Below are 20,108 nucleotides of genomic sequence, written 5' to 3' on the forward strand. Positions count from 1 at the left end.
AATTTATATAATAATGTGATTTTTATTATTATAATTATTATTATCGTTTATACAAGAAATTACTTTTTCAAACACATTTTATGAAACACTTCCCCGCCTACATGTTTCACCAAATACGGCGTGAGCAAATGATAAATAAATATTAGAGGTACCATTTAAATCACATTAACCTCTAAACCCGTAAATCTCCATAGTCCGGGGAATTTCAATGATATTAATCTTCATTTACAAAAGAATTTCGAAACTCTTCAACCCTTCTCTTCGAAGGTACTCTTCTTGTTAGCCAGTGATAAATATTAAAAGGCGTGGTGTAAAAGGAAGTTTCTTTCAATGGGTTGTGTGGGGCCCAGACCGTATAAATTGGAGGATAAATAACTACTTGATAATGGACCCACGGACACCGGACCTCCCGTAAAGCCTATACGGAGGCTTTATTTTATTCTTAATTTCTCCTTGTTTATTCAATTGTGATGTGGAAGATGGAAAATGGAAAGCTATAAATTATTCTAGAACTATAATAGCTACCGGCTGTGAGGACAGCCTCTTGTAACATCTACAAAAGAAGGTAGCAGTCGGGGATAGACGTAAAAAAAAGTACCCTCCTCCCACAACGAATAAAATTCTCTTTTAAAAAATTCTCATTTCTGAGAACAGATATATTTTTCGTAGTAGCTAGTTAAAATCGAGTCTAGTATTAAGTAATTATAAGTAGCAGAAACTCAACAAACATGACTAAGGCAAATAAAAATATTAAATAATTTTTATGTAAGGTATTGATTGAAATGAAAAAGTCAGTGTCACAAGCGGGATTCGAACCCACGACCTTCGGGTAAATCCGCCGTTTCTCTTCCACTTGAGCTATCGTGACTTCGATCCACTGGGACACCAACTTCCATCTCAACCTACCTTTCGAATTTTCCCTCCTTTTTGCCATTTTTTAAACGTCGTGTAATCAGGATTCGATTCTCGGCGACAATGAAATGACCACGGAGAACTCTAGTGAAGATATACTTCGTTTTAATTATTAAACCCATTAGATTTCATGGTCCGATTGACCAAATAACTTCTTTAATTAGTTGACCTTTTCGTTACAACCAATACCTTATATAAAAATTAATTAATCGAAAGAAGTTATTTGGTCAATCGGACTACGAAATATGATGGATTTAAAAATATTAAAGTTTAATTCGATTCGCTAAATAATTGCTAGTGTAAATTTTAGAGTTGTAATAAAGCCAATAATACAGTAATTAGTCTTGTCACTGTCCGTCACAAAATCGACATCTATCGAAAATTTTCGCGGATTGGGGAGATGTTAAAATGTTCAAAAGCACAAGAGCCGCTCATCGGTTGATTAATTTTCCACTAATCCATCGAATAATCCCCGTCTGGTCGAATGGTCCCCGTCCACTTGCATATGCGTTGGCAAATAATCCAACCGATTTACGGGATTGACCGGAGGAACGGTTCCGCCTCGCTTTCGAAATTATTTATTGCACCACGATAAATATTCCAACGCCGATAATAGAGGAATTCCTGGTAGAATTCCTGTCGCCATTATAAGCCGATCGATCTAATACTGTTAATACGGCCGATTTTTAGTCAATACGCATAGCATATGAAATTGAAATATTTTAACATCGTTATCAATTCGAAAAATAGTTCACACATTTCGAATTGGTTTAAGCACGATGACGAATAATCAAACAGTATTGTTTTAACGAGCAAAGCAGAGGTCAAATCAACCTCGGGGTGCCGATGTTTTTGAAAAAAAGCACATTTGTATGTCGGGTTCGCAGGGCCGCTAGATTCGAACCCGGTAACTTTACCTTTCAGTGATGAGCGCCGTGTCAACGCCGAAATCGTTGCGGCCACCGACAATCAAATTGTATTCAAACCCTATTTATGCACAGGTCTACTTGAACGAATCTTAAATTTAAAAATTTCTATTATTTACTACTCTTAGTATTTATTTAATACTATTTAAGACGTAAAGATTAATATAATATTTACTAAAGGACGTACTTAAATACCATCGCCACTTCATGTTCGCCGAAAATCGGAGAATCGATTCCGGTTAAGCGAAATTTAAATATTTGTCAAAAAGATGGAAATTTCAAAAAGTTTTAGGTTGAGATGGGAGACCGAAGTCACGATACCTCAAATCATTTACTACTTTCAGTTATTTTAATTATAGCTGAAGCTTGAAATCCTCAATTTACTATTTCTCTCCAACACAAGATAAATTTAATTTTTCACAGTTTTTTACTCGAATGTTACACCCGCGTTTTTCTCCGTCATTCCAAAGATAGACAGTTTAATACAAATTGTATTTGTTCAGTGGTAATTATATTTCTATATACTTCATTTACAAAAAACTTAATTAATTTACAGCTACCGGACTGGGGATCGAAGTCACGACAGGCTCAAAATATTTACTATTTTCATTTATTTTAATTTTCCCTCAAGTTTACAAGGGTCTTCAACACAAGATAAATTTAATTTTCACGGTGTTTTACTCGAATTAAAATTTGTCTCCTTCTTTCGAAAATATATAATTTAATGATTATTCAGAAATCGTGAGATGTGGTCTGGTGAGAAGTAGGTTTCAGAAAAACATTTTCTTTATCGTGCCAAAGTTTCGATCTTTATTGAGATCATCTTTAGGGCCTGGGATTTACAAACATTGTTTAAATTTAACACATGTAGGATGTGGAAAAAAGTGAACTTATATAATGCAAAAAATATATTTTTTATATTCAGTCAAAGTATTTCTAAGTATTTCTACTCACTCAAAGTGTTTGTTTTCTGCGTAAGTGTGCTATTCTTGCGTGTCGTGTTGAAAGTGCCAGTGAGATATTGCTGTTTTATGTTCAAACATAAATTCACTTTTTTCCACATCCTATATGTATTTGTTAAATTTAAACAATATTTGTAAATCACAGGCCCTGATGATGATCTCAATAAAGATCGAAACGTCGGCACGATAAAGAAAATGTTTCTCTGAAACCTACATCACACCTCATCTCACGATTTCTGAATAATCATCTACTAACGGTCACTAATCACCACATATAATTTAATGTACAAATTGTATTTGATCAGTGGTAATTACATTTTAAAATACTTTATTTACAACAAAATAGTGTATTAATTAACAGCAATTAATGGCGACTAGTAGAACCAAAAACTGTTGCCAAATTATAACCGTTTTTGAAGATTTATTATTGTTAGTAAAGCTTTTATTTGTGAAGGAAGAGTATTTTTTCACAATGCCAAAAGCCAGTCGAGTTATGTCTTGAATTAAAACATTAATGTTGTTGATCATACTAAGAAGATACATATAAGTAAGAAGAGCTAAATTTGAATGATGATACAAATAATAGCATTTAACTGAATATAGCCGACGCTAAACTTTCCTTAGCCAGTTAGCAGAATAGAAATAAATCAGATGGCAATTTTTATTTTCATTTTGAAAAATTATCCTCACTAATTGATACTGGTTTTACCAAGAATCGCGGTTTTGAACAAGGAAAGGATTTTTTTCTTTTTTTTTTTTTTTGCGTTATGAACTATGCATATTAGCCATGTGACAAATTCGTATATGTGTGTTCAAATTTGGGGGGTTATTGGGAAAAAAGGGCCAGGGGCAACGGTGGGAATCGAACCCACGACCGCGGCGTGAGAGTCTCTCATGCTAACCACTCGGCTACCGCGGTCCCCAAGGAAAGGATTTACAATTTTTATTTATCATTCTTGGCATGTTTTCCTAAAACAAGAATTTTTTATATTTTTCAGATTTTTATTTTTAAATAAATAAATATTTAATACTAACAACAAGTGTAATTCAGTGTACGTAGTGACTTATAAATTTCTTAACCTTTGCCCTCATGGTGCAGTGCGCAATGACCGTGGGAAAACAAAACAATGCACACATTTGTTAATTATATTTTTATTAAATTCACTATTTTTCGTGGTCCGCTTGACCAATTGATAACATTCAATTAATTAAGGTTTTTAGTTGACATTTGAAAAATGGCAAAAAGGAGGGAAAATTCAAAAAGGTGGGCTTGAGATGGGAAGTTAGTGCTCGAGTGGATCGAAGTGACGATAGCTTAAGTGGTAGAGTATCGGCGTATCAAGCCGAAGGTCGTGGGTTCGAATCCCGCTCGTGACACTGACTTTTTTATCTCAACTAAAAACCTTAATTAATTAAATATATATGTTTATATTAGATAGATAGAAATACTTTATTTTACAATTCTATACACATCATGAAACATATTTATAAAATGTGGAATTAAATCCGTCTGTCTCGTCGGAGATCGTTGTAAATTGCCACACATAATTGGAAATTATGTATGAAACTTAAATTTCTTCATTCAAGCTGAAGAATTAGCTCTTATGATGTTATATGGTAATTTAATTAACCGACAAAGAAAACAAGAAAAGGCATTTGTATTGTACTTCCAACAAAACGAGAAAACCTGGTGGGACACTTAGATGCAGAAGAACTCTAATGAATTGGGCATTCAGCCACAGGTATTTACAAATCGAAAGACCCCTTAATCTTGAGTTTCATAAAGAGCACAACGAACCATTCATTTGCTTTAGATTTCCAGAGTACAAAGTTTACAAAAATTACCTCGCGACGTATTTTGAGGACCTTCGCAGCTCAAAGAGGCGGAAAACATTTGTCTGCTGACCTAATGATTAATCAATGGTCCAAATAATAATAATTAAGGAAACTTGTAGGCCAAACGCCCTTTTATAAGACTTATGTTGAACTGCCATAATTCGGCTTAGGGGGAATACAGATAGGCCTTGCCGATATATATATTTCCACATATAAACGTGAAAACGCAGTTATATTGTGTTCCATTTTGAAACCAAATAGTAATTCGTGCTTATCACTTCTGTAGCTGGATTTTGGATCGAGGAGAAAAATTTAAGTTCATTCATGTAAAAAGAAATGAAAGGTGAAGCTTTCGACTAAAAACAAATAAGTCTAGTCAACAACTAAAACAAATAGTCTTCTAGTCTCTAATAACAGCTTAGTCGTCGACGTAGTTATTTAAAAAAGATATCAGAGCCTTTTCTACTACCTCATTGTTCGCAACCATAGCACGGGATGGTCTTCGCCATTAACACTCTCAGTGCAAAAACTGAAAGAAACACTTTTTCAAAACAATCTTTTTCTTTAGAAACAACACAAATGTGTTATTTTATAATCCTCTTTAAGGGTATAGCACAATAACACATTTAACGACCAGTAACGTGAATAGCCTTCTTATGTGTTTATATGATCTGTGTTTTATTTAATTCGAAGGAAAAACTTATATTCTTAAATAAACTCCAGTTGATATCAATCACTAATGTACATTTCCTTTCAAAATTCTTTAATGTTGGAGACTTAGTGTTTATATTATTCATACAGATTTCCTTGCAAAGTTTATATTTACTCTTCCAAAATGAACCTCTTAAACACCCTCATCACTGTTGTACCGATGGTATGTGTATAAAGCAATTCTAAACCAAGGTGAACTGAACGTGAGAGAATAATAGACCGGAAGTCCGAATAATTGTGTGTATAAGACAAATTTCAGCAACCGCACTTTAGGTCACATTACACATCTGATAATTAAAATCATCAAATTATATTAAATTAATTTTTTACTGTAAAGGTACTTTCCATTAGAAGATACCACGTCGTTGACGGTAAGCTGCAGAACAGAACGAAGGCCCATGCCGAAAAAACTCACTTGCGTTTTCTGCGGATAGGCAGAGATGTGCGAAAGGATTGTCCATACGGGCAATGGGCTCCGGTGTAAAAGAAGAGAAGGAGAGAAAGAGAGAGAGTGAGAGAGAGAGAAAGAGAGAGCCGCTTAGTATTCAGCCGTGGAGCGAACCCGGCTCGTAACTAAAGGGCAACTTGTCTCTCCTCTTCGGGAGGAGTACGTTCCCGTTGAACTCGCCTTTCATATGTTGATCAGGCAAGGTGAGTTATGGAAGCGAGGTTTATGAAATCCGAGACGGCGGGGGGTCACCTCCACCAACACCTCCTCTTAATAGTCATCCTCCAATTAGCTACCGACACACCTGGGCACAGCCTCTCCCAACCTTGTATAAATTCTGTCTCTTTTTTTCTGTGACAGACTCTGATTTACAAGCAACTCGCTTTACGAGCTACGAAACAGTAAATACCGGGATTTGCTTTGACCGCTCAGCTTCAGTGTCATCTTCTCTTTTTCATTTTGGGATTTGAGTCACGTCTCGACACGGAGCTTTCACCACTCCCCGGTGAAATCCGGAGATGGATTTTGATAACAATTTTATTATTTGTATTTTTCCTCCTTATCGTCTTCATACCGGATGAATTCTCGTTGTCGTAACGTAATCTGAAAAACCTGGAGAATTTATTGCCAAAATACAGTCTCGTTTATTATGAACGTGAAATATATTCGTGGTAGAAAAGAAAAACGACTTTTGGCCGCATGAGAAACACACAAACGTAGAACATTTAAATACTGACCACTTCCTGAAAGATCAAAAACGACTTCCAACAGGGGTTAGTGAAAGTACTAAACGTAGTGAGGCTGTTTATAATCTTTACACTATTAATTTATATTTAAAAACAATTGTATGAATGGGACAAAATAAAATCCGATAACCTTTCAATAAATTTTATAATTCACATTTTTATAAATTGAATATATTTAGTAAAAATAAAAATAATAACAATAAAATTGGTACTTCTATTAAACTATGTGTTCCTGTTTTTCCCCATTATTTGTAAAAATAAATATGCGGTTAATACGCCAACGAAAAATCGTCCTAATCCCATGACCATTTGTCACGCAAACGGTGGTCAAACCACAACCGTCCGAAAACGGGCGTTTTCAGTCCGATTGATATTCTTGACTTTCTGTTACTGCTTTCAGCCAATCACTTTCTTGTACTTTTATTTAGATCGAGTTATCAAAAATGTAGGACTTAATTCAATTTCCGGCCTTCCTGAACGTCTACCTGAGTTGCCTTAAAACTAATCCGACAGATGACACGCCAGTTTTTTCGTTTTAATCCCACACATGACAAGACAAATCAGAGCTTGGATTATCTGCAAAAAAATAAATGCAACTTGATTGTGTGTGTGTGTGTGTGTGTGTGTGTGTGTGTGTGTGTGTGTGAGAGAGAGAGAGAGAGAGAGAGAGAGAGAGAGAGAGAGAGAGAGAGAGAGAGAGTGAGAGAGAGTGAGGGAGCGACGCAAAAATAATATGTAGTAAATACGTATGTTCCAAAGTGGAATCGAATCTAACTATAAATTTACGGATAATGCGATCGACCTGTTTTCATAATTTTACATTGATCGGGTTGTAAAAATAAGCCGTTAATCAATAAAACCCTCAGATTTTAGACATTTTGCAATAGCAACCGGATTTTGAAAACCGACTTTAAAATAAAGGTCATTGCGCTGTAATGGATAGCTGAAATGGCAAGCAAGCAGAGGAAAGTGCCCGTTGTGCGAAACTGTCCGCACGAAATGCTCATCCGGAGGGGGGAATGGATAATTTTCTTGTCCCACCCCTATCAACGCAATTTCGGTTTGTCCCAGTGCACATGCTATGAAAACGAGTTCCACTCGAGTTGGTAAACGTCAAAGGACATAGAGATTACTTGATTAGGTTTTGCGTGCGTTTTGTTCAACTTGTTACGATTGCGATCAAAGGTCGATGGCTCGCGTGACGACATGTCACAACGCGAGTACAGCCGCATCGAAAAAACACACGGCTGACGAATTCGATGTTTGTACTCTATAAGAAATACCCACCTGTCCGTTCTTGTCCATCTCGTTGTTGGTCAGTTTGACCTTCTCGAAAGACACTACTTGCTTCCGAAGCTGTTCTCCGGTGAAGGGCGAATCTGGGTGAAGATAAAGCCTGCTCGGTGCAGGTGGGTCCGCTTTTCCCGCTACGAGCCACGACGATCTGTGGTACGCGTACCTGTACCTCTTGTTGTCCACCGGTACAATGTCCATCAAAACTGCGTACCTTTGATCCGGCCGTAAACCGCTAAAAGACACTCTCACTGTCGGAAACATCCTCCTGGAAAAGAAAAGAGAAATTAATTTTATTACAGAGTCAAACCGAACGTTCAACCGGCATGCCATAACATACGCACTAATGAAATAGAACAACCCCGGGCACGGAAAGCGTGAATAATATTTTCATTATTCCGACGGGGGGAGGCTTTCATATGCGGTGGTTAGATAGTCGGAAACGATACTCAGCCTCATTTCCTCGCCTGTGTTCCCCTAATTAAGAAATGACACGTTTGATAAATACTAAATAGCGGGGTTGTTGGCGAGGGGATGGACGGGTCACGGAACATTAGAGCGAAGCATCGTAGTGACGTCACATCAAGCACTAATTACACCAAAGGGCAATTAGGCCTGGAAAAAGGAGGACATGTGCTTTCAGCCAGTGTGTGAACATCTCAGACTGTTTGATTTCAATATATGATGTGGTTTTTAAGATTGAAGTGGTGAAGTACAAACTGGCCGGGCCGGATATACAGTCGACATGAGGTAACAATTCTCTGTTTAACTGAAAGTTTGCCTGCGGTTTTTATCAATTTCCCCTCGTGGCCGTTTTCATTAGTTTTCGCCTCTGCGATGAGAGCCGAGGGAGCGATAAAGCAATGGAAACCCAAGCAGTTAGTTATTTCCGACGGGTATCGTGGGGCCTGGAGCAAATTAAAATCAAACTGGTAAATGAACCCCTTCCCGTTGAACGATGACCGACGAATTTTCCCTATAACACAAAGAATTGTGGTGGTTTAGCCCGGCCGTAAACGGAAAATTTCAACCAAAATTGTTCGTTGCTGGAGTATGAGGAAGACACTAGAATAAAACCAAATCTATTTTTATTTCTAGCTGGTTAATTATTTATTTTAAAATATTATTAATTAATTTATTACGAGAATCAGGATACAATAATAACTTATTAATCATATAACGGAGGAACAGGATAATTAGTTTCCTACCCTAGTTCTTTCAAGCCCTTTAACACAATGTGTTAATAAAAAATAATAAATAAAAACTCACTAATTTCGTGGTCCGCTTGACCAAAAATGGCAAAAAGGAGGGAAAATTCAAAAGGTGCGGTTGAGATGGGAAGTTGGTGTCCGAGTAGATCGAGGTCACGATAGCTCAAGTGGTAGAGCAGCGGCGTATCAAGCCGAAGATCGTGGGTTCGAATCCCGCTCGTGCCATTAACCTTTTTATTTCAACTAAAAACCCTAATTAATTGTAATAAACAAAAATGTTTTCCTGAAAATGGAGTAATTAAAAAATGAACCAACGCCACAAATTTAAGTATTGACCTCTTATATAAAAGAGAGGCTTGAGAGTGTGCAAAAGATGAACCATTTTTACAGTCGATTGATTTGTTGTTCTATAATTTAGGCATTTTGAAAATAACCATTATGTTAATTTCTTTTTTTCTTTTCATCCGGAGGCGACGTAGAAAAGATAGTTAAATGTAAATTTTAAGGAACTTTTTAGTCACGTGAGCTCTTTCGATAAGGAATATGTACAGGTATTTTCCCTTTATCTTTCAACAGATCCCGACTCGGCTAAATTAAAATGTCACGCGACCTTCTAATGATGTTACAAGATTCGCCAATGCGATAATATTAACATTTATATTGTTAACAAATTAATGCTAGACTCGGGAGTCAATTAAAAAATTCTTCAAGAGGGCAATTTGTATGACGTATTCCCTCGGCTTTCCACCATTATTACAATTCTTTCGCCGGTTTTATAGTCCGTCTTATTCGTTATGCAATTACTATTCACACACATGTAATTACCTGGTATGAACTAGCTCTTGTTCTCATAAAAAATTTTACTTTAGCAGTCTTATTATACATTCAACTTGGCATTTTTCATCATCAAATTGTTGCCATTCAACAGAACCGTAATTCATACAGGAATATTATCTTTATGAAAGGGGCGTCGGTGTCCGAAACGGTTTAGGCGTTGATACGGCGCTCACTGTAAGGTAAAGGCCCCGAGTTCGAATCCAGCCGCCTTGCATTCGAACCCGACTTGCTTACAAATGGGATTTTTTTCAAATGAGGAGTGATATGACCTCTGCTGTTGCGAACCCTTGTACATAATAATAATAAATAAATTTAAAAAACATATTATCTTTATGGAATAACAAAGATAATATAGAAAATAAATCTATATATGTTTCGCGGTCTTAATAAACCGTATTAATTATTACAATTAATTATTCTTTTTATCTAAGGTCTGTCTTAGTTGAGATGAAAAAGTTAGTGTCACGAGCGGGATTCGAACCCACGACCATCGACTCAATACGCCGCTGCTCTAACCACTTGAGATAACGTGCCTTCGATCCACTGGGACACCAACTTCTCATCTCAACCTTCAGCCTATCGAATTTTCCCTCTTTTTGTCATTTTTCATCCCATTTTTTCGAAATCACGATAGCTAGAACAAATATCGCTATTTCTTTCAATTCCGATAATATGAAAAATTAAATGTTTAATATATTCAGAAATCGTGAGATGCGGTCTGGTGTGTTGTAGGTTTCAGAAAAACCTTTTCTTTATCGGGGAAGATGATTTCAATAAAGATCGAAACGTTGGCACGATAAAGAAAATGTTTTTCTGAAACTTACATCACACCAGACCGCATCTCACGATTTCTGAATAATTATCGATTAACGGTCACTAATCACCACATAAATGTATAAAATTATTCATGGGTGCGTTGGTGGCCGCAATGGTCTTGACACAGCGCTCATCATTGTAGGGAAAAGGTAGTCTAGGAACCCGTCATACTTACAAACAGGCTTTTTTTGATAATCTGTGCTGCTGCGAACTCTCGTTAAAAGAAATAAAATAAAATATTAAAAATTAAAAAATTCATAGCTATTTCTCAATGCTTTAATGACCCAGGCCGGAAACCTGTACCGATCGTACATCATACAAGCGCAGACCACTAATGAATTAACGACCCGGGGGAGGTGAGGCCGAGTGAAAACTATTTTTCATAACTCGTTATTAGCACAAGTCAAATAATAATTATTAATGCTAGCGTCCGAGATAGAGATCTCGAAGGAAGTTCACCTGCTTGGAGGCAGCTGAGGAGAAGCAGCGGGGGGCCTCTTGGTAGCTCACAGCCCCGAGCTAAATTAAATTCATCAAACACGTACCTAATGAACGGCAGCCCCTTCAGGTCTCGGCGCTTGCCGAATTTCCTCTTGATCTTTGTCATATCAACATGAGGAACTCCAATACTCTTTCTTTTTAAAGATATTTGCCAACTGGGAAAATTAACCAAGCAGGAAAATTGTTGTTTCTTGATACCATACGGCCAGTTTATCCACCGAGAAGACAATAGTAGTAAGATCATAATAATCATCTTCCCAGATGTTTGGAATTATGGATAAGAAAAGCGTGAAATCTAACTTCACTGTAAAATGATTATTCTGAGGTCGTGAGATGCGGTCTCCGAATAATCATTGACTAACGGTCACTAAACACCACACATCACTGTAAAAATTTTATAACGAACACAGTAAGTTTGTACGAACGTCTTTCGCCGTCAAAACGTGTGTTGTGCTCTATTACAATGAGAGTATTACCCGCTCCTCAGGTGGTATAATAACACCACACGAAACATTTTCTATGTGTGACAAACAATAAAACAAAAGGTTATAAGAGAAGTGTCGTTGTCTCGATACGGAGCGACATTCAGGACAATACTGGCACTCGAGCGTCTGAAAATTTCCCAGAAAAGGCAGGCAATAAATCAGTTGTGCGTGGGTGGTCGACAATTAGGCGCTGTTGGGGTGGGCAGTGTCACGTGCTCTTACGGCTCCTCCTCCTAGGTACGGAAGAGAAATCCGGAGAAAGGTTCAGTCCTGTTTTCAAGACCGTATTACATACCATATTGTACCTACTTTAATTAATTGTAATACACAGCACAACGGCCACTAGCACCATCGGATGGAGTTTTAAAAAATCACTTACATTGAATCTTTTATCACTCCCTCCTATCGTGCGGACACGGAGAATCAATTTCTCTCCTGCACTGGATTGTTAATCCTGTAATACATAAATTCATAATACAACCCTTTCCCGTCGGATGTACAATGTAAGCATATTAGTCCAAAACGTGATTTTTCAACTGAGTCGAACAAAACGAAATTTCATTCATTATTCGGCGTCAGAAAAAGGCAATTAGCGCTCAGTAACTAAAGAACTCGGAACATGAAACGGTCGGCAGATGATTTGCATGTTGTGAACGAGAGGCTCAAAACTCATTTGCACGTTAATAGAAATCCAGTGATATAGTTAATGTGAGAATCAAAAAGCATCCGAGCGACAATGATAAAAGTCCGTCGCGGGATTCTCAACCAGTTGTTCCTAACATCAACGTTGAGAGTTTGATTTGCTAATTGCTAACTAATAGGTGCCACACGCATCCTTATTTCCCTTGTTTTTGCCTGTAGATTAATAAACTTGCTTACAGTCACGCAACTTAAATTACAAGAATGCCGTTTCTCAATCAAATTAATTATTTTAATTTTATTTCAGGTTTCAACGTTCTTTTCATTCTTTAGTTCATCATTCAGTAAACTTTTCAATTCTGTAAATGCCATTAAAAAAAAACACCCAGAGCACAAAGGAAGGCATTAGGCAAATTTTAATTCCTAAAAATTAATAACTTGCTTCTCATAATGTCAGTTATGTTAATTATTACATTAAAGTTAGGAAGCAACCTTTTGGAATTAATCCATCTATGTAATTAGTAGTCATGATTGATCGTGTTAATTACACTTGTTACCTAAGGTCTTGGTTGGGAAGAGAAAGTTCACTAGCGGGATTCGAACCCACGACCTTCGGCTCCATACGCCGCTGCTCAACCACTTGAGCTATCATGACTTCTATTGGAAATGACAATGAATCGCTACCAATATCTACTTCAATAACGTCCTTTAATTTATTTTTTACTAGATCCGTGTTTTTGCTATCCACTTTATCTGTGATCGAATCTTAAGTTGTTTCAGCGGTAGCTTCTGTTCCTTTTCCCGCTGTCTCAAAAATCATGATCAACTTACCGGTTGCAACTTTGTGACCTACAGCAACTTTAATTTCTTTAACTACCCCGTCTTGTGGGGACGGAACTTCCATTGCCTTTCCATCTTCTGCGGTAATGAACGACTGCTCAACATCAACTTTATCGCCAACTTTTACCAAAACTAATAAGTAATTTTTTCAGATTTTGTGACAAAACTTTGTCATGTTTTGATTAATTTAAAATAGAATTGCGGCATTGATTCCTGTGTAAAACGTCCTTTAAGGAATGTGTGGGAATGTATAGGGTTTTATGTTAAATTTGTATTTGTACAAAATTATTCAGAAATCGTGAGATGCGGTCTGGTGTGATGTAGGTTTCAGAAAAACGATTTCTTTATCGTGTCAACGTTTCGATCTGTACTGAGATCATTTTCAGGGCTCAAAGCCCATAAGGGCACTCTCAACACGACACGCAAGAATGGCACAATTACACAGAAGAGAAACACTTTGAGCCCTGAGGATGATCTCAATAAAGATCGAAACGTTAGCACGATAAACAAAATGTTTTTCTGAAACCTACATCACACCAGACCGCATCTCACGATTTCTTAATAATTATCGATTAACGGTCACTAATCACCACACATTTGTAGAAAATGTTTTTTTCAGACGATCACAGCACTAACGCTACTGCCAGTGTTCACCGGGATAGCACATGCCATGAGAAACAAACCAAGGCTGGCACACAGATAAAGGAATTAATGAGTATGGAGGTCTCGAGGCAATCTTCGATTAAGCCGACGTGGGAATGTGTAGAGAGGGCTCGAGCAGTAGGGGTTGGATGGATTGAGAGGTGGGTGTGAAATTTTTTGAATAGGCAACAGATCATTTCTTTAATAAAAAAAAATGTTGAGGCGTTGTGGATAGTGAGGTTAGTGATATAGTAAGGAGCTTTGACGATTTGTCTGAGGACTTATTATTGAAAAGATTGGATGCGCTGGATATTGGATGGCTTGGTAGAACACTCAACACACATTTCCACTACGTTTGTCCAAAGTGGTCGCAGCAGTCTTGTACAAGGTTTCAGTCCTACAAGTTTTCATAATTGTCCAAGTCTTCTGTTAAGGAGTTTTCTCTTAAGTCTTGTGTGGATATTCCACGCCTGTCTAGGTATACTCCTAAATATTTGATTTGAATAGAAATCGGTATATCTTTGTTGTTAATGTACAGAGGAAGGCAAGACTGTTTTTTTCAATGTGGTCGATCGTGTAATGAGTAATTTGTCTTCATGAATTTTTTGTTTCAAAAATCTAAAAAGGACACCCTGTATATGTTGTGTTGAAAACGTGTACTATTTCTTCTGCGGTCAAACATCATCTCTCTTGATAACCTTCATTATTGCTATCACTGTTCTTACCTCGACCACGAGTATTCTTAACGAGAAAATAAGAGGGACGTTCAACAAAAATGGGTCTTTTACAAGCAAATCCATTCACAGCTTAGCTTTTAGTTTATACAGCCATTAAATTTACCACCTAGTACATCTGTTTTTTGGGTAGCATATCTGTTTGAGTGGCTTCTTCCAAAACGCTGGATACTGACTGACCCAAGACTAAATATGATTTGAAAAAAAAAAACCATGAAATACATGCAACCACCAAGACGTTTTATTAAACTAAATTAATATGCAATAACGGTTTTTTTTCTCCATCTCCACATAGTAGATGTCAAAATAAAACAAATGATCCCCGTCATATTCGATTCTTCCGTCGTGGCTTCTGTTCGGGTAACTATAGACATAATCGTCAGATCCTAGATAAACGCAGAATGTTGAAATCAATGAAATCAGATTGAGTACTTCTAGGTCTGATCAAAGTTGGATAAATAATCTCGTGGGGTGAACATACTTCATAATTTTAACTTCTTCGTAGGGTCATGCTGTGGTACTAACTTGGGCTAATTAAGTTCGACACACGTATTGCATTCTATCGGGTTGTCCGGAAAATAATGCAGGATTTTAAGTTTTCATTAAAAAAATCTATATAAAATATTCTGTTTACGTTTACAGGATTACTCATTTGTATGAATGTCAACACTTATTAATCCTCTTCCAAATGATATTGTTTGTTTAGCTACTTGGAAATAATTCAGTCATCCTTATAATGTCAAAGCGAGAATTTCGTACGATTTTCTTTTACGAGTTTAAACTCGGCCGAAGCGGAGCCCAAACGGCTAGAAACATTAACCAAGTCTGGGGCGAGGGTTGTGTTAATGAGTGCACTGTGCAAAGGTGGTTTAAAAAATTTCGGGAGGGAGATTTCAGCCTTGAAGATGAAGAAGGTCGTGGAAGGCCTTCCTCTCTTAATGATGATGTTCTGCGATCAGTGGTGGAAGAAAACCCCAAAACAACTGTTCGAGAACTTGCAGAGCAACTCAAAGTCAGTAAAACGACCGTCGCTGACCACCTCAAGGCGATTGGAAAAGTGAAAAAACTCGAAAATTGGGTTCCACACTCATTAAACGATCGCCAAAAAAATCAGCGCTTTGATGTTTGTGCATCACTTCTTTGTCGAAACAAAAATGACCCATTTCTGGCCAGAATTGTTACATGTGACGAAAAGTGGATTCTCTACGATAACACTAGACGTTCTGGACAGTGGCTCGACAAAGGAGAAGCTCCAATACATTTTCCAAAGCCCCCAACTCATCAAAAAAAGGTAATGGTTACGGTATGGTGGGCTTCATTTGGTTTAATACACTACAGCTTCTTAAATCCTGGCGAAACCATCAATGCTGAATCATACTGTAACCAAATTAATACCATGCATCAGAAATTGGCAGTAATGAAGCCCTCTTTGGTCAATCGGAAAGGGCCCATTTTGTTGCATGACAACGCTCGACCACATGTGTCACGTGTAACGTCACAAAAATTATTGGAGCTTGGCTATGAAACTTTGCCTCACCCACCCTACTCTCCGGACCTCTCGCCTACTGACTACCATTTTTTTAGACACCTGGACCACTACTTACAACACATAATATTCAAAAATCAAACGGAACTGGAAAATGCATTTATTGACTTTATCAATTCTAAAAATTCTGAATTCTACTCAGACGGAATTAATAAGTTACCAACACGTTGGGAGAAATGTATTGAGAGTATGGGAAATTATTTTGATTAAAGAACATTGCTTTAAAGTAACTAGTTTCTTTTTTTTTGTTTAATACCAAAATCCTGCATTATTTTCCGGACAACCCAATATGTATAGATAAAGATTATAAATAATTACTTGCCGTTCAAAGTGGTGTGTGTGTGTGTGTGTGAGAGAGAGAGAGAGAGAGAATGTGTGTAATTTTCCTGAATATAGTAACCCTAGCGCCTAAGAGTTTATTGATACAAGCTCCATTTAATCATGATGTTATATATCTCAATCAAAAACAAAATTATTTGTGTATGCGTGCATACGTGGATGTTGGGGGGTGAGGAGGATTGAGAAAACCAGATTTGGTTAGTCATATATCATTAGTTTATTTTGAGACCGCAAATGTCAGTCAACGGATTATATTAGAAACTGTGGGCTAATGATGACAATGTCTGTTTTAAAAAAAATGGCCGTCACATACTAATGAGGTTGGGGGAGTCAGAGAAGGGGTTGATTTATGGGGGGTTGGCTGGAAGCTATTTACAGGGTGCTACACTGTTATTGGAGTTGTTTCAATCATTGTTGCTCACTGGCGCGCATTCGGGGATCGCAGACAAATTCTATCGATGTCGATGTCGCCGCATAACCTCACCAAATGCTCAATTAATGAGATTATATCCCGAATGTATGTGAACACGTTCGGGTACATAGTCATGTGAAAATGAACGTATGTGTGCTACACGTTTTCCTTATTTGGATTTGCAAATATTATTCGGTTACCATCACAAGATTATTCTTAACAAACCAATGTGCCTTTTTTTCTAATTTATTCAAGCATTAATATTATTATTACGTTTCCTTTAAGAAATTTTCAAGAGATTTATTTTCAATTATTCCACTGTAAAATAATTTAAACTCGAAATGAATTAATCTCTAATTCCCTTGGAATAGTATATTATATCGTGAAATCGGTTCAATAAATGGTCAATCTTCAATAAGTGGGTTATTTCTCGTTCAATTTCGTTTTATTTAAACGGACAATTTGTATCATAAATGAATATAGGATTCGAGCCAATTTACTAATTCGGGCAATACATTTAAAAAGAGACCCACGTCAAAAGTTTCAAGTGCTTCCTAAGTCGGTCTAAAGCTAAGAACAAGTAAAAACCAGAGTTTGCCGAGTTTGGTAAACAAGTCGCCCTCTTTGTCAACAAGGAGACCAAACAACGAGCAACTGAAATAAAACAACTAAACAAGTAAATTATATATTAAACCTCCCCGGTATGCTAATATTTGAGCTAGTTCAAAAGCAAAACTCAGCGGTCACGAAACGTTCAATTTTCCCTTCCTTTGAACCTCCTCGATGACAAAAGGAAAATAATTAATAGAGTCTATTATGAATTGTGATCCGCATCGTCGGACAAAACAATTTATCGATATATTCTTACGAAATATATCGCGAATTGTAGTTGTTTATTAGTATAATGGTAGCATATTTTATCATCGAAAAATAACGGTTTTTCCAAAAAATAACGAAAACACGAGATGATTATGAGATTGTATCGTGGTGTTAGTCAGTTCCTCTATTTCCTATCATTTTATCTGCCTATCATCGCAGATCGACTATCAAACTAGCGGCAAAACTTCAGCTTTTTGCCATCTTCAACGGTTATAATAACTGACAATTAATTAAGGTTTTTAGTTGAGATGAAAAAAGTTAATGGCACGAGCGGGATTCGAACCCACGATCTTCGGCTAGATACGCCGCTGCTCTACCACTTGGCATTGAGATGGGAAGTTGATGTCCGAGGGGATCGAGGTCACGATAGCTCATGTGGTAGAGCAGGGGTATCTAGCCGAAGATCGTGGGTTCGAATCCCGCTCGTGCCATTAACTTTTTTTCATCTCAACTAAAAACCTTAATTAATTGTCATGTATTAATTGGTCAAGCGGACCACGAAAGTAGTGAATTAATGGTTATAATAACTTTTTTTCATATAATTGTATTGAGATCCGTGGAATCCTCTTAAAATGGATGAAAAATTACTCAATAAATAGAATTCAAATAGTGATAGTAAAGCCTTTATATTTTAAGGTCCGGTGTTCTCAGGGAGGTCATCTATCACCATAATTATTTAATATTTTAATGAATGATATTACTGAATGTTTTAGTTCCAGTCACTTTTTTCTGATGATCTCAATGAATTTAAAATGATAAAATCTATTGAAGACAGTAAATTGCTACAGCAAGATAGTCATGTAGTCAAATAGTGTGAGCTAAATTATATAGCATTAAATTTAGAAAAGTGCAATGTCGTTTACTACCGTAGGAAAATAAATACTATTAATTTGAAACCAATCTAAAAGTTTTAAATAATATTAAAGACCTAAGTGTTTTTTTTTACTTCTCACTTTCATTTCATGTACACATTGAACCTATTGTAAATAAAAGTTTAAAACTACTTGATTTTTCGAAAAGAAACACAAAAGAATTTAATCGTGTTAACTTTTTGTAAATTTGTATTTTACTTCAATAGATTATTCATTGTATGTAAGGTCTTGGAGGAGATGAAAGAGTTAGTATCACGAGCGGGAGTCGAACCCACGACCTTCGGTTCAATACGCTTCTGCTCTAACCACTTCTTCGTGACTTCTAAAAAAATGGGAAAAAGAGGGAAAATTCTAAGAGTTGAGAAGAGGAGTTGGTGTCCGAGTGGACTAAAATCACGATATCTCAAGTGGTTAGAGCGGCGTATTGAGCGTGCTAAGGTCGTGGGTTCGAATCCTACTCGTGACGCTAACTTTTTCATCCCAACTAAGACCTTAAATAAAAAAACAATTAAATCAATTCAACCACTAAACATAAATGGATTTGTATTTTACTTTGATAAGGCCCATCTTGGAAGTCAACTCAGTTTTGTGGTCACCATATTATCCAAAATGTAATCACAAAATTTAATTTGTTCAAAACAGACTTCTTAAATATGGTGCCTATAAACTAGGTGAAAAAAACTACCTAGTTTCTTATGACAGTATTAGAGTTGTTATGAATATTAGTACACTAAATAGGGGGAGGCTTCCTTTTATTGTTATTCTTTGTAAAATTATTAAGTAATTTGTTTTGTTGTACGGAATTACTAGACAGGGCTTCTTCCTGAGGTTCCTGAGTACCTGAGAGGAGAACAAGACTTAAGAAACTTTTCTATATACCAAATTGTAAAATGAATTATTTAATTAATGCTCCGCTTACTAGAAGCTCAACAGCCAATGGTACTGCCCCCGATCTGTTCAATAACGGTTATAATAAATTTTCATTAAATTGTGAGATTTCTTCACGGCGTCCGAGGTGTGACGACCAAACAATCAATTTTCTTGATCATGCATTCGAAGGGTGAAGAATCAAAAATTATGGCAAGTCTGGTATGGTAAGCGGTTCATTTCACCTAACTGAACAGCAGAAGCTCGAACCGGCCAATAACATAAATAAATAATTTTTTGACTCATTTTAATCAAAACGGACTCGCCAGCGATTCACACGACGTACTTACCAAGCACCTGCAAGAGCCAATATCGTTTTATTCAAATTAACATAGCCCGGGTCATTATATTCGGAAACCTTGACGTTTACATGTCTCATTATGCCTATGGAAAAGTGTTTCCGGCCCCCGGAGAAAGAGGACGTTAATCATTTCCACTTCTTCCAACCGAGCTAATTCGTCACGACATCGGGACACGAGGAGGGAAAATTTTTTTGACCGTTAGTAATCTCACATCGTTTCGCTTCGGCTGTCTTTTTACACACAGACTTGTAAAAAGTTGTACGTTTCAGTTTGTGCCGTGAAGGACGAACGG

General features: G+C 36.9%; 1 protein-coding gene across 1 annotated transcript in view; it reads right to left on the reverse strand.

Moving 5' to 3' along the window:
• Positions 1 to 20,108, reverse strand: part of LOC106668855 (T-box transcription factor TBX20-like) — a 74,987-nt gene that overhangs the window by 13,070 nt on the left and 41,809 nt on the right. Inside the window, exon 3 of the mRNA XM_014397999.2 lies at positions 7,829 to 8,102. Coding sequence (XP_014253485.1) covers positions 7,829 to 8,102 — 274 coding nt within the window. The remainder of the gene's footprint in view (positions 1 to 7,828; positions 8,103 to 20,108) is intronic.

This window comes from Cimex lectularius, unplaced genomic scaffold, assembly GCF_000648675.2.
Source record: "Cimex lectularius strain Harlan isolate CLEC.00 unplaced genomic scaffold, Clec_2.1 scaffold25, whole genome shotgun sequence".
In the NCBI taxonomy this organism is placed as follows: Eukaryota; Metazoa; Arthropoda; class Insecta; order Hemiptera; family Cimicidae; genus Cimex; species Cimex lectularius.